General features: G+C 39.1%; 1 protein-coding gene across 2 annotated transcripts in view; it reads right to left on the bottom strand.

Annotated features, from left to right (window-relative positions):
- Window positions 1-1,625: 1,625 nt before the first annotated feature.
- The window catches only part of DDX51 (DEAD-box helicase 51), a 42,837-nt gene continuing 28,065 nt past the window's right edge, over window positions 1,626-16,397 (bottom strand). Inside the window, exons 11-15 of one of the 2 annotated variants that reach the window (XM_053701970.1) lie at window positions 15,864-15,980; window positions 15,555-15,656; window positions 13,069-13,132; window positions 2,644-2,778; window positions 1,626-2,426 (exon numbers count right to left, since the gene is read on the bottom strand). In XM_053701970.1, the coding sequence (XP_053557945.1) occupies window positions 2,400-2,426; window positions 2,644-2,778; window positions 13,069-13,132; window positions 15,555-15,656; window positions 15,864-15,980 (445 nt within the window). In that variant the 3' untranslated portion in view covers window positions 1,626-2,399. Of the gene's footprint in view, window positions 2,427-2,643; window positions 2,779-3,103; window positions 3,658-13,068; window positions 13,133-15,554; window positions 15,657-15,863; window positions 15,981-16,397 lie in introns of those variants that run through there. The other variant, XM_053701971.1, reaches the window with a different exon arrangement.

Here is a 16,397-nt window from a genome sequence, read left to right as displayed (position 1 = left end):
TTTTGTGATTCAGATAGAGCATGCAACTTTAAGCAACTTTGCAATTTACTCCTATTATCAATTTTTCTTCATTCTCTTGCTATCTTTATTTAAAAAGAAGGCATCTGGACAGCACTTTTTTATTGGTGGATGAATTTATCCACAAATCAGCAAGAACAACCCAGGTTGTTCACCAAAATTGGGCCGGCATCTACGCTTACATTCTTGCATTTCAAATAAAGATACCAAGATAATGAAGAAATTTTGATAATAGGAATAAATTAGAAAGTTGCTTAAAATTTCATGCTCTATCTGAATCATGAAAAAAAAAATATTTGGGTTCAGTGTCCCTTTAAGCCATGTCTAAAACACTGTACCAAACTCATACATAAGAATTTAAAAAAAATATATGGATTATTCTGAAGTTAACTCCTAGGTCTCCCCAATCACAGCAATCATTCAGGAAATACTAATAATCAAAGTATTAACCCCTGAAGCTGTACTTGTCACATAGTGCCTGCGTCCTGCCTGAAACATCCCATAAAAGATATAAAAGTCCCAAAATACTGTGCAGACTTTTAACCCTTAAGTGCAAGTCCCCCAGACATAGAAGACCAACGCACTTACCTGCATCTAGCCGTCCGGCAGGAGGACAGCTCACCTAGTTTGAGAGGCACACCTCCTCACATAGACCCGTGGAAAAATAAGCAAGACTGAATAATCCTAATCAAGCTTTAAGGATAGGGCAGCAACAATTATTTGGGTAGGCACAGTGAGGATTATACCCCACAAGTTCCCAATTGATTAAAAGCCACTATTGCTCTACTGAAGAGACTGACATGGACTACGGCTAAACCCCAGGAAGGAGCAGAACAAACGTGCTCTGCTGTAAAATAATAAAATCTTGATTGAAGAATCTTCTTTCAGACACCTAATCTTTACCACCTCCTTGCTCTTAACATAGGCAAAGAGAATGACTAGGGTTGGAGGGAAGGGAGGTGATATTTAAAAGCTTTGCTGTGGTGCTCTTTGCCTCCTCCTGCTGGCCAGGAGTGATATTCCCAATATTAATTATAGATGATCCGTGGATTTATAGTGTCATTAGAAAGAAAGTACCATTAAAGGGACAGTCTACTCGAAAATTGTTATCGTTTAAAAAGATAGACAATGCCTTTACTACCCATTTTCCAGCTCTGAACAACCAACATTGTTATATTAATATATTTTGTAACATGTATACACCTAAATGTCTGCCTGTTTCTAAACCCCTGCAGGCTGCCTTTATCTCAGGGCATTTTTATGGCTTTTTACAGCTAAACACTGCTTGTCCATGTGTGCCATATAAATAACATTGCACTCACTCCCGTGGAGCTATTCATGACTCTGCACTAATTGTCTAAAATGCAAGTCTTTAAAAAGAAATGAGATAGGGAGGCAGTCTGAGAAGGCTTAGATACAAGGTAATCACAGAGGTAAAAAGTGTATTAATATAACCATGTTAGTTGTTCAAAACTGGGGAATGGATGATAAAAGGATTATCTATCTTTTTAAACAATAACATTTTTGGAGTAGACTGTCCCTTTAAATACAGCACAATTAGGGGGAAAAATCAACAGATGCAAAATAAAAAGACAATGCAATAGCACTTACTATGAATTTCAATTGAGCAGTATATTTTTTCCTGCCAAATGTGACAACCTAAGCGAAATCACAGAAAGAGAAAAAGTATACGAGGATGAATCAAAACGTAATGCCTCTACGTCTGTAATTTTTTATCTATTAGAGTGACTGTAAATGTTCATGTATGATGTTATAGTGGTGTCCTTACCCTACTAATGTATGTTTTTGGTTTTCAGATTGAGTGAATACAACCATGGATCCAAGGCTCACACAAAGAGCGGTTGTTGAATTTCTTACGAAAGAGGGTTGCGCATCTAAGGAAATCCATAATTGGCTGAAGAGGTGTTATGGGGACGTTGTAGTAGACATAAGCAATGTTATGCGTTGGGTAAAGAAGTTTCAAGAATGCGAAACCGAAATTGCAGAACAGCTGAGGAGTGGTCGTCTGTCAACATAAGTCTGATAATTGCATTCTCTATATGATTCAGAAAGCTTCATTTTGGCTTTAGTGTCCCTTTAACAAAAAAAGATATTTCCAAATGTACTGATCATTCAAGGGCCAAAAAGCACCTGTGCATAAATGATGTTCACCATTGCCCGCAGTCCCATGCTGGTGATGACAGTCTGAAGGTCTATAGGTTTTGTTCACAAGCTTATGGATATGGTGACATCCCTTCTCTCTGACAATACTATCAGCGCACACGTGCCTAAAAGACATGGATTTGTATGCTCAGCACACGCTAGTGGCACACATTCTGCAAGGAGAATTCTTCTATCGGATTGGCAAGGTTCGGTCAATTTTAGGATCTCTTCTTTGCTCGCTCATCCTACGGGGGGAAGAGAAAGGTAAAAGAGATATGTTTATAGGATAAAGTGAGTTTAGCGCTGCAGATGAACTGAGATAAGGAGTGAAGAGAAGAAAAGGGGTAAGGGGAATTGATTGATTATGAATATAAATTAGTACAGAAAAAGAAATGTCAGTTATTTTGCAGAAATCTGTAGTATCTCCCACGTCCCAAAGCAGAAAGCTCCAGATTTCCTGACCTTAACAGCTTTCTCTAGCATAGTCAGGGCCTCCTTGTATCTCTCCACAAACTGCTTAAGGTTCTCATGCTTCACCAGCTGCCTCTTCATCTCTGGTGCGCCAGCATCTCGCATCATACTGAAATAGCGTTGTTCCTGGGAACACACATAGCTGTTAGAACTATTTCAGACACTGAAACATAGGATATATACGGAAACATATGATAATGCACATAAGAGCAAGAACATCAGTGCAGAATACAGTGACAATTTCTTGCATCTATCAATATGGGTAATGAGAAAATGACTTCACTCTTTTTTAACTTTATGTGTAACCCCTTCAAATGCATTGCAGCTCCAGAGTAGCACAGAACCAGTGATGGTATTCTTCACCCAATTCCATACTTAATTGCTCACTGTAAGTGTTCCACACAAGTGCTCATGAGCAGTACTTGTAGCTTAAAGGGACATTAAACACCTCAAGATATTAATATAGTTTAATTACATGTAGCAAAATAACTTTGCAATATACTTTCATTATTTATTTTGTCCACCTTCCCTGTAATTTGACTCTGAACATTGTGAGTTTTCCAATTCCTGTTAAACATGGGAGTGCAGACACAGTTATATTCCTTACAGTCATTGGTTGCACATTTTAGTAAGTCATTTATAACCATTCCTAATTGGCCTCAGCAGAAAAGGTAACCTAAGTTACAATATGGCATAGCCCATTGCATTATGGACATTACTTTGGCCTTTGTTTTAAATAATTAAACTAATAATATACATTTATAAAAACACATGTTCGAATTATTCTCAGGCTAATCTTTGCTCTGAATACAACATTCAAGCAATGACTTATTTAGGGCCAGATTACAAGTCGCCCTCTAACAGTTAAGCGCAAGCGATATCTGGTTTATCACGGTTATTTGCACGCGTCAGATGTAATGCTCGTGTTACAAGTTGAATGCGATTGCTTGATTGCAATTGAAGTTAACATGCGCCGGGATAGCGCATCCTCAGAGATCTGGTTAACTGTTTTTTGCAAAAAAAAAAAAAAAAAAAAGTGTCACAAAACACATAAAAAATACATTGAAAAGTAGAGTTTCACTAACACCACTATACAATACAATTTAAAGAAAAAAATTTGCACTAAAAAAGTTATATGGGCCCAAAGATATTAGGTCTCAGGTGTTAAGAAAAAAAAGGCAGGCAAAAAGAGATACATACATGTCTAAATATGTATATGTATGCATATATATGTTTATATGTGTGTACATATGTATTTATATGTGTATTTATGTATTTACAGACATATATATACACACAAACAAATACATACATATGTATACATATTTAGAAGTGCAGCCCTTTGTAAGTAGATGAAAACAATATGCAATATTCATATTTCATAAATTGTTACTGTGTATTTACTGTACATATTTCACATTCCAAAAATCTGCACATAGCAGAATATGTTCTATGTATTCTTAAATAGATATTCATATCTATTATATATATATATATATATATATATATATATATATACACACACACATATATATATATATATATATATATATATATATATATATATATATATATATATATATATACACACACACACACACATATATATATATATATATATATACACACACACATATATATATATATATATATATATATATACACACACACACATATATATATATATATATATATATACACACACACACACACACACACACACAAAGTATATATATATATATATATATACACACACACACATACACAGTATATATATATATATATATACACACACACATACACAGTATATATATATAAATATATATACACACACACACATATATATATATATATATATATATATATATCTCTCTATATATATATATATATATATATATATACTAGTTGAAGGATCCAAGCACTCACTGTTAGTTTATAATGCCTGGGTGCACTCTATGGTAGATAGGTAGAAACTTCTCAAGTAAAGAAGAGGCACTCACAGATATTAATATTTATTGGTTCATAGGTTAGGTCAACGTTTCGGTCCTCGCAGGGACCTTTGTCAAGACCGTTCACGGCTTAGATAAGTGTCAGGGGTTCAGCCGAGAACGGTCTTGACAAAGGTCCCTGCGAGGACCGAAACGTTTATGCTTATTAAGACCTGTGATATAATGCATTTGCAATATTTTAACTTCAGCATTGGGTTAGTGCACGAGTGATAACTTTTTATTTTAAACGTGTAATACGAGCGCTACCTGACAGGTGCAAAAAGCTTACTACTAGCGGAGGTAGCCAGTTCGTTTCCAGATATTGACTGGCCGGTTTGTACGTGCGTGTGTGTGTGTGTGTGTGTGTGAAAAAATGCTGTAGTAGGAATGCCTTAAAGGGACAGTCTAGTCCAAAATAAACTCTCATGATTCAGATAGAGAAAGAAAATTTATGCTTACCTGATAAATTTGTTTCTTTTTAGACATGATGAGTCAACGGCTTTTGGGATTACGCCTCCTGGTCAGCAGGAGGAGGCAAAGAGCACCACAGCAGAGCTGTATATATAGCTCCTCCCTTCCCTCTCACTCCAGTCATTCGACCGAAGTTAGGAAGAGAAAGGAAAAGCCAAAGCGCAGAGGTGTCTGAAGTTTTAACAAAAAATAGAAATAACCTGTCTCATAGAACAGGGCGGGCCGTGTACTCATCGTGTCTAAAAAGAAACAAATTTATCAGGTAAGCATAAATTTTCTTTTCTTTTTAAAGACACGATAAGTCCACAGATTTCATCCTTTCTTGTGGGATACAATACCAAAGCTATAGTACACGGATGAAAAGGGAGGGACAAGACAGGGAACCTAAACGGAAGGCACCACTGCTTGAAGAACTTTCCTCCCAAAAACAGCCTCAGCCGAGGCAAAGGTATCAAATTTGTAAAATTTAGAAAAAGTATGAAGAGAAGACCAAGTTGCAGCCTTGCAAAATCTGTTCAACAAAAGCATCATTTTTGAACGCCCATGAGGAAGCCACAGCCCTAGTGGAATGAGCCGTAATTCGTTCAGGAGGCTGCTGTCCAGCAGTCTCATATGCAAAATGGATGATACTCCTCAGCCAAAAAGAAAGAGAGGTAGCCGTAGCTTTCTGACCCCTACGTTTCCCTGAAAAAATAACAAACAGAGAAGACGATTCTCGAAAATCCTTAGTCGCTTGTAAGGAGAACTTTAAAGCACGAACTACGTCTAAATTGTGTAATAGACGTTCCTTCTTAGAAGTAGGATTACGACACAAGGAAGGAACAACAATCTCCTGATTAATATTCCTGTTTGAAACAACCTTAGGAATAAAACCAGGTTTTGTAGCACCACCTTATCCAAATGGAAAATAAGATAAGGAGAATCATATTGCAATGCCGAAAGCTCAGATACTCTTCAAGCAGAAGAAATAGCAACCAGAAATAAAACTTTCCAAGATAATAACTTAATATCTATGGAATGCATAGGTTCAAACGGAACCCCTTGAAGAACTCTAATAACTAAATTTAAACTCCAAGGAGGAGCAATTGGTCTAAATACAGGCCTGATTCTAGTCAGAGCCTGACAAAAAGATTGCACATCTGTCTAACGCTTATGTAACAAAATAGATAAAGCAGAGATCTGTCCCTTTAAGGAACTTGCTGATAACCCCTTCTCCAATCCTTCTTGGAGAAAAGACAAAATCCTGGGAATCCTAACCCTACTCCATCAGTAGCCCTTGGATTCACGCCAATAAAGATATTTACGCCATATCTTATGGTAAATTTTCCCAGTAACAGGCTTACGTGACTGAATTAAAGTATCTATGACCGAATCAGAAAAACCTCGCCTGGATAAAATTAAGCGTTCAATCTCCAAGCAGTCAGCTGCAGAGAAACGAGATTTGAGTGATGGAAGGGACCCTGAATGAGAAGGTCCTTCCTCAATGGAAGCTTCCACGGTGGCCGAGATGACATGTCCACCAGATCGGCATACCAAATCCTGCGAGGCCACGCCGGGGCAATGAGGATCACTGATGCCCCCTCCTGTTTGATTCAAGAGATCACCCAGGGAAGGAGAGCAAACGGAGGGAATGCATATGCTAGGCTGAAAGACCAAGGAACTGCCAAGGCATCTATCAGCTCTGCCTGGGGATCCCTGGACCTGGGCCCGTATATCAGAAGCTTGGCATTCTGACGAGACGCCATAAAGTCCATCCACCCCTGGGATGTAGATCCCCAACAGATGGCAAGAGTGGGTCTCCGCCCACTGAATTATTTTGGCCACTTCGTTCATCGCTAAGGAACTCCTTGTTCCACCCTGATGATTGATGTTAGCCACTGTCATTATGTTGTCCAACTGGAATCTGATGAAAATCGCCCTCAACTCTAGGATGTTGATGGGAAGGAGAGATTCTGCCTGAGTCCATAATCCTTGAGCCCTCACGGAGTTCCAGACTGCTCCCCATCCTAACAGGCTGGCATCCGTTGTCACAATCACCCATGAGGGTCTGCGAAAGCAAGTCCCCTGGGATAAATGATGCGTCGACAACCACCACAGAAGAGAGTCCCTCGTCTCCTGATCTAGACTTATTCGAGGAGACAAATGTGTATAATCTCCATTCCATTGCCTGAGCATGTTTAGCTGCAGAGGCCTGAGATGAAAACGAGCAAACGGTATGATGTCCATTACCATTACCACCACCATCAATCCAATTATCTCCATGCACTGAGCCACTGACGGCCGAGGATTGGACTGAAGGGCTCAAAATGTATTCAGAATTTTTAACTTTCTGACCTTCGTCAGAAAAATTTTCATTGAAATAGAGTCGATTAGAGTTCCCAGAAAGGGTACCTTTGTCTGCGGAAATAACAAACTCTTTTCCAGATTTACCTTCCACCTGTCAGTTGTCAGGAAGGATAGCACAATGTCGGTATGGGACCTTGCTAGTTGATAAGATGACACCTGGATCAGAATATCGTCCAGATAAGGCGCCACCGCAATGCCCCGCAGTCTTAGAACTGCCAGTAGAGACCCCAGAACCTTTGTAAAAATTCTGGGCACCGTGGCCAGACCGAAAGGAAGAGCCACAAACTGAAAATGTTTGTCCAGAAAGGCAAACCTCAGGAGCTTGTGATGATCTCTGTGGATAGGAACATGAAGATATGCATCCTTTAGATCCACTGTCGTCATAAATTGACCCTCCTGGATTAAAGGAAGAATGGTACGAATTGTTTCCATCTTGAAAGATGGAACTCTGAGATGTTTGTTTAGACTTTTGAGGTCTAAAATAGGCCTGAAAGTTCCCTCTTTTTTGGGAACTACAAACAGATTTGAATAAAACCCCTGTCCCTGTTCCTGAATTGGAACGGGACAGATTACTCCCAGGGAGGAGAGGTCTCTTACACAACGTAAGAACGCCTCTCTTTTTATCTGGTCTACAGATAATCGTGAAAGAAGAAACCTTCCTGTGGGGGAGGAATTTCTGAACTACAATTTGTATCCCTGAGACACTCTCTCTATTGCCCAGGGATCCTGAACGTCTCGTACCCAAGCCTGGATGAAGAAGGAAAGTCTGTCCCCTACTAGATCCGGTCCCGGATCGGGGGCCAGCCCTTCACGCTGACTTGGGAGCAGCAGCAGGCTTCTTGGATTGTTTACCTTTGTTTCGAGACTGGTTGGTTCTCCAGGTAGACTTGGTTTGTGGATAGATCCCTTCCTGTTTAGAGGAAACGGAAGGGGGAATTCCCTTAAAATTTCGAAAGGAACGAAAATTACTCTGTCGACCTCTCTGTTTGGATTTCTTATCTTGAGGGAGGAGATGACCCTTGCCTCCCGTGATGTCAGAAATAATTTCCTTCAAATCAGGTCCGAACAGGGTCTTCACTTTGTAAGGAATAGCCAAAAGTTTAGACTTGGAGGACACATCCGCAGACCAAGACTTCAACCATAAAGCTCTGCGTACTAAGATGGAAAAACCTGAACTCTTAGCCGCCATTTTAGTAATCTGCAGAGAAGCATCTGTAATAAACAAATTAGCTAATTTAAGAGCTTTAATACGATCCTGTATCTCTTCCAAAGAAGTCTCAGTCTTAAGAGACTCTTCCAGGGCATCAAACCAGTAAGCAGCTGCGCTGGTAACCGTTAAAAATGCAATCTGCCAGTTGTAATAGCAAACCCTGGTGAACACAGATCTTTTTAAGGAGACCCTCTAACTTCTTATCCATAGGGTCTTTGAAAGCACAACTATCCTCAATAGGAACAGTAGTTTGTTTAGCCAAAATAGAAATAGCACCCTCCACCTAAGGGACCGTCTGCCAAGAGTCCCTAATAGAGTCAGCTATAGGGTACATTTTCTTAATAACGGGAGGAGAGCAGGGAATACCTGGTCTCTCCCATTCCTTGGCAATAATCTCTGAAGTTTTCTTGGGAAAAGGAAAAACATCAGAATAAGAAGGGACTTCTAGGTATCTGTCCAGTTTACTCAATTTCACTGGATGAACCACTATTGAATCACAATTGTCCAGAGTCACCAAAACCTCCCTCAATAGTAAACAGAGGTGTTCAAGTTTGAACCTGAAAGAAACCGCTTCTGAATCCGTCAGTGGTAAGGCACTTTCTGAATCCGAAAATTCACCTTCAGATAGGACCTCCATACCCTCCAATTCAGAGCCCTGGGAGGGTACCTCTGAGATCGCCAGCATATTAGAAGCTGCATTGACCACATGGTTTCCCTTCCTTTTGCGCTTGCCTTGAAATATGGGAAAGGCAGAAAACGCATCAGAAAGTGTAGATGACATAACTGCAGCTATATCCTTTAACGTGACCGCAGTAGAAACTGAAGAAGTACTTGGCGCCGCTTGAGCGGGTGTTAAGGGCTGTGACGCTTGGGAAGAAAACTGCGGCATACTCTGCATCTCATTGTTAGATTCCTGAGAAGCATCAGCTTTGGGCAACCTTTTATCAAATACAATTTGATCTCTATAGTGTAAGGCCCTCTCAACACAAGGGAGGTTCCACATTGGCATGAGGAACAGGAAGTTCCACATTGGCATTCAAACACATGGAACACGTAACATTCTGGATATCTTCTGAATCTATGATAACAAACAGCAAGAGAAAAACTGGTCTTGGCTCCTTTAAATTATGTAATTATAATTTATGGCCCAAGAAAAATATAAGTGTGCAAACATAAATATAACCGTTTATTCTGAAACTTAACCGGAAACTGTGTCTTTAAAAGTAAAACGTCTATAATTTTTCTTAAAAATTTGACAATCAGTTTCTATGCAATATCTTAGATAGAAAAAATAACACCTCTTCGCCTCAACAGCTCTGCTGAGGCGCCTACCTGCCCCCACAGTACACCGACCAGACTAGCAAGACTCCCGATCCTGACACTGATAATAAAGACCGCCTGCTTATCTAACCATGCGGTCTCAATAGCTTGCGATGCAGGTGCGGCGGAACTCCGGAACAGAAAACTCTGCGCGGCTTCTCTTAGTCAGAGCGTGCCAAAGTTACCCCGCCCTTCATGGGCAGTACTCAAAACCATCCGGCCATATAGAAAGTAAAAATGAAGTACTGTGTTGCTCCGCTAACGTTATCTAATCACTTGCACACAAAACATAAACAATGTAAAGCCCTGTACCGGAACCTTCCTGTTTGAATGAAAGCTCCGGTCATTATAGCCCCTGCGTCATTGCCCATATCTAAATCCAGTGACTGACAGGAGAGCTCTCTTACTTTTTGGAAAGAGTCCAAGTCCCCCAGTCCCGGTATAACTGAGAAAACAGCGTCGGTTATCATGAATTATGTGACACCACTAGCTGCTCAATAGGGAAGGCCTTCCTTAAAGAGACTCCATCTCCCCCACAATGAAAAATATAAGTGCATAGTCGATTCTGAGATATCTATATTGTCCAGAAATAAAGACTGCACTTACCTTGCTGCTGTTCGACAGCATGATAGTTCTCACAGGATCCAGAGGTCTTCTCTCTCTCCTAGCCCTGTGGACACAGATAGGGACTTAGTTAATATCTGCTAAGACCATCATAAGAAGGGCAGCACTCAGTATGGGAGGCGCAGTGAGAGTTAAGTCCCACCAGTTCCCATTGCTTTAAAGCCACCTGTAGCTCTACTCTAGAGGCTGACAAGGAATACGGCTACACCCTTAATAAAATAGCACTCACTGGTACCATTTTAAAATAAACTCTTGATTGAAGAATCTAAACTAACACCTCACTTTAACTCTTCCTATCACTAACACAGGCAAAGAGAATGACTGGAGTGGGAGGGAAGGGAGGAGCTATATATACAGCTCTGCTGTGGTGCTCTTTGCCTCCTCCTGCTGACCAGGAGGCGTAATCCCACAAGGATGAAATCCGTGGACTCAACATGTCTTTAAAAAGAAATATAATTTTAAACAATTTTCCAATTTACTTTTATCACCAATTTTGCTTTGTTCTTGGTATTCTTAGTTGAAAACTAAACCTAGGAGGTTCATATTCTAATTTCTAAGCCCTTGAAGGCCGCCTCTTCTCTCAGGGCATTTTAAGAGTTTTTCCCCACTAGAGGGTGTTAGTTCATGTGTGTCATATAGATAACACTGTGCTCATGCACGTGGAGTTCCAGTGTGCCAGCTCTGATTGGCTAAAATGGATGAATGTCAAAAGAACTAAGGGGGCAGTTTGCAGAGGCTTAGATACAAGGTAATCACAGAGGCAAAAGGTGTATTTATATAACTGTGTTGGTTATGCAAAACTATGGAATGGGTAATAAAGTGATTATCTTTTTAAACAATAAAAATTCTGGTGTAGACTGTCCCTTTAAAAAAAAAAGAAAGAAATGTTGATAGTTTGCATTTTGTTCATTGATAAAAATAAAATGAGTAAACAAATGAAAAATCTAAATCAAATCAATATTTGGTATGACCACCCTTTTTCCTTTAAAACAGCATCAATTCTTCTAGTTACACTTGTGCAAAGTCAGGGTTTTTGAAGGCTTATAGTCAGGTGCACGATATACCAATCAGGTGCTAATGGTCATCAATTTAATATGCAAGTTAAAATGCAATAATTAACTGAAACAGAAACGGCTGTGTAGAAGGAATAAAACTGTAAGCGGAACAGCCAAACTCAGTTAACAAGGCGAGGTTGCTGAAGACAGTTTAATGTCAAAAGTCATACATCATGGCAAAACTGAGCACAGCAACAAGACACAAGGTAGTTATACTTCATCAGCAAGGTCTCTCCCAAGCAGAAATTTAAGACGGGTTTCCAGATATGCTGCCCAAGCTCTTCTAAAGTAGCACAAAGAACCTGCAGGGTTGAGGACTGTAGACACAGTGGTTGCCAAGGAAACAGCGCAGCAGATAAAAAGACACATCATGCTTCCCTTCATATTAAAAGATGTCCAGCAGTGGCATCAGCTCAATACTGTCAGAAACCAGTGGGATCCTGGTACACCAATCTAGTGTCCAGACAAGTCTGGTCAGAAGTGGTCTTTATGGAAGATTTGCGTAAATACAGCCATACCTCCGACATGGAAACAAGAAACAGGAACTGTGGTCCAGAACAATGGCAGCAGGTGCTCTTGACAAATTATTAAAAATTTGAAATATTTGGCTGCAGCAAAAGGAAGTTTGTTTTTTGTTGGGCTGGAGAGCGGTACAGAAATGAGTGTCTGCAGGCAACTGTGAAGTATGGTGGAGGTGCCTTGCAAGTCAGAATTAATGGTCTCCTCAATACTGAGAAGTAGAGGCAGATACTTATCTATCATGCAAAACCATCAGGGAAGCAACATGAAAACAACCTCAAACATACAGCCGAAATAAACCATCGTCAGTTTGAACAAGGAGTGCTGAAAGTGATGGTATGCTCCCCTGCAGAAGCCTGATCACAACATTGAGTCTGTTTAGGAATCCATGGTGACACAAGCAACTGAGGCTGCCTAAATCCACAGAAGAACTGTGGTTAGTTCTCCAAGATCTTTGGAACAACCTACCTGCTGTGTACCTAAAAAAAACTGTGAGCAAATGTACCAAGAAGAATTGATGCTATTTTGAAGTCAAAGGGTTGTCACAGCAAATATTGATTTGATTTAACATGGTCTTTTCATTCATTTTGTATTTTGTGAACTGATTAAAAATAAACTATTAACATTTCTATTTTTGAAAAGATTCTTAGTTTACAGCATTTTCACACCTGCCTAAAACTTTTGCACAGTCCTGTATATATAAACACATATCAGGAAGTCAGACTACACACACACAGACATAAATTTAAAGCCAGTAAGCCAGCAGAAGGGGAGGCATTCTGAAGCCGTATAGTAATTTCTAACTACTCCAATAATGAACAAAGCTATAAAACTGCCAATATTAAATATAACTACATAATTGCAACTATACAACTTAATTTACCTGGACTTGCAAAAGCATTGTGAATGCAGATCCAACATTTCCTGCACGAGCTGTTCTTCCTACCCTAAAAACACAATAAGAAATGGAATTGTTATCTTCTGAAGAAGAAAAAAAAAAGAAAAATCCCCATCCACACCACCACCTTTTGCATCTTGCACTATCCCTCAAATCATGGCCAATAACCTTAAAGGGACAATGAACCCAATTTTTTTATTTCATGATTCAGACAGAGCATGCAATTTTAAACAACTTTCCAATTTACTTTTACTATGATATTTTTTTTTTAATTCCTGTTATTGTTTGTTGAAAAGCAGGAAGGCAAGTTCAGGAGTGTGCACGTGTCTGCCGCACTATATGGCAGCAGTTCTGAAAAATGTTTTATACATTAGCAAGAACACTAGATGGCAGCACTATTTCCTGTCATGTAGTATGTCAGACATGTGCACACTGCATATCTAGATTATCTCTTCAACAAAGAATAACAAGAGAACAAAGCCAATTTGATAATAGAAATACATTTCAAACTTTTTTTTTTTTTAATTGTATCTATCTGAATCATGAAAGGAAACTTTTGGGTTTCATGTCCCTTTAACCACAAAAGCAAACATAACACAAATGTTAAATATTACAAGTAAAAATATCCAGCTGGTTAAAGCTAGGTATTGAGGTAATGCTCAACTGTAAAAACTATACCGAAAGCTACCAATATCAAGGTATAAACATTTTTTTGATAATTAATTACTATGCAAAGGCAGGAATTATTTGTGTACATTAGATTACTAGTATTTTTATGTGCATACATTCCTTTTATATACTGTATATATAAGATACGGTATATATTATTGTGCTTTTATGATGTGCATTTGTCACAAAACAAAGCATCCTACCAATAAGGATGAAGAGTGAGGCTTTGCAAAGATGGAGATAGATATATATATATATATGAATATTCAAATTAGCAATAAAGTGAGGTGCTAACTGTCTGTTATCTGTTTAAAGTGGTGAAGAGTAAGGGAAGAATTCGCTTTGGTAAGTTTCACAAATTCTTGAAATAGTAATTTAGTTAAGTGCTTCCTGTAGGTTTGTAATAAAGTGACTTTATACTAGAAATGCAGGTGTTTGATCTGATAGTGTTTCATCTTTCCATCTGGGCCTATCCAATGGCCAGGATATTTTTAGAAGGCTGGGCAACACCTTTGGAAGTAACTGAATGACCTCCAAATGTTTTTATTCTGGCGGTCCCACAAAACATATTCTGTTTCATTAAGAGATTTTTTCTAGGTCATTAATTTTAAATAGCATACACCACCTACATTAACCTTGGAAGCAGACTCATTCTGCCTATTCCCATTGTCAGAGATTTACTGTACTACTTCTTCCTGTATAGTAGCAAAATTTGTGAAAAGCTTGGAAATTGCATCCATGCCTCCATGAAGTTTAGTAATTTTTATTAACCCCCCCAAAAGATCACAAACAAACAAAAAATTGTTCATTGTCACCAACATTACAAAAGTGATAGAAAGGTCAAAATTCAATTGTACGTGGGTGCATTTCAATTTAAAATAGAAGCATTTTTGCCATATACTTCCATTTGCAGAGACTCAGCAGTGGCTTATATGACACAAATGAAGTCTTCACAGGCACAATACACACCCCCAGCAGCTTGCTGAACGGGAATACCAGTGCACGGGCCCTCACAGCATATGTGCATATGCTGCTAAAAAATAATAACTTTTACTAGAAACATTTTTGCTAATGGAAGACAACCGCAAAATGCTTCTATTTAAAATTAACCTATGCACATTTCAATTTTGACATTTCTATTCCTTTAACAGCAGATTGCATATAGAAAGTTAGAGCTTCTAAATCTGTAGATGATGATAAAGGTGCCTTGTAGATTGTTTTAACACTGGCTCAGATAGTTATGAAAATGAGCAAACTATAGAACAATAAAAACATAATTTTTTGTTCATTTTCCTTAGCTAGTCAATTTGCCTCAACACCTTACTGAAGCTGACATAATATGACGGCAACACAAAACAAAGACAGATAATGTCATAAGATGCTAAGCTCTGGTAACGTTTCCTTGATACTACCAATATGTGCAACTCCCATTCAGGCTACATGTCAGTCTGTTAGACACAAGGAAAGAAAGAGTTGTATACATCAGCAAGCCCAGATCCAGCCTCAGCACATTGAGGTTTTAGTAAGGAAAGACCCCTTTATGTCTGTACTCTACACACTGACACAGATGGACAAGAAGTCCTGTGTGGGGCAAGTTTGAGGCAGAGGCAAAGCAGAACGTCGCTGGTGGGTTTAGACGAGAAACAGTAGTAGAGATAGTTGACCCCTCCTGTGAAAGACTTACTTAAGAGTTCACAGCAGCTTATCAAGTGGGTGTTAAAAATAAAGTTTAGAATGGAGTTTGAAAATGTTGCAGCTTAGCATTTGTGATTGCCGTCTCAGCCTGTACGTAATGCTTTTACCTGTGAATATAGGTTCGGATAAACTGTGGAGCATCATAATTTATCACACACTTTACACCTTTGATGTCAATCCCTCTTGCTGTTGCATCTGTGCTGATCAATCTGATGAACAAACAACAACATTTAAAAACACACACATTATTGGTTTCTAAGTTACATTTGTAAGCACAGATGCTGTACAGGAGCAGACATATAATATGCAACCAGTAAAGGACAATTATATCAGTGCATTCATTAATACAATGAAGCTTGAATCCGTAATGGGGTGTAAGTTTATACTGTATAGTGAAATATCCCCTCCCAACTCACATCTGTAGCTTTCCCTGCTCAAACTCCTTTAGAGTCTTTTTCCTCTCACCAGGACTTAAACGGGAAGAAAATTCAGCAACACTGATCCCTCCAAAGCTTCGAAACAGCAGGAACAACCTGTGAAATACAAAAATAAAAAGAATCCTCCATCAGCTCATTGCTCTGAGCAGCTAATCAGTCTGGATAGGCCAGGGCTGCACATGCTTGGGTATAAATAAATAAATACATAAAAAGTGCTTTAGTGGGGGGGCGGAGCCTATAGCTGTTGCGGTAGGACGTGTGTTTGAGGAGCTCCAGGTCTTGCAAAGTTATTTTAGAGTTATTTCTCAACTATAATATCATTTTCTTTTTGGGAATCTGGTGCTACCCAAGAGGAACCTGGAGACACCTTATTCATAACGGATGACATATGTTTTTCAGCTGATTGCATTGCAACTAGTTACGAGACTGAGAGGCCTCTCTAGACTGTCAGTGTGGTCAAAGCTGCCGCCATTATACCCCCCCAGGTCCCTGGGTTATCAAACCAGTTCTATA

Source organism: Bombina bombina, chromosome 2 (genome assembly GCF_027579735.1).
Source record: "Bombina bombina isolate aBomBom1 chromosome 2, aBomBom1.pri, whole genome shotgun sequence".
NCBI lineage: Eukaryota > Metazoa > Chordata > Amphibia > Anura > Bombinatoridae > Bombina > Bombina bombina.
The sequence above is the reverse complement of the archived record's forward strand: the minus strand, read 5'-3'. Positions and strand labels throughout refer to the sequence as shown.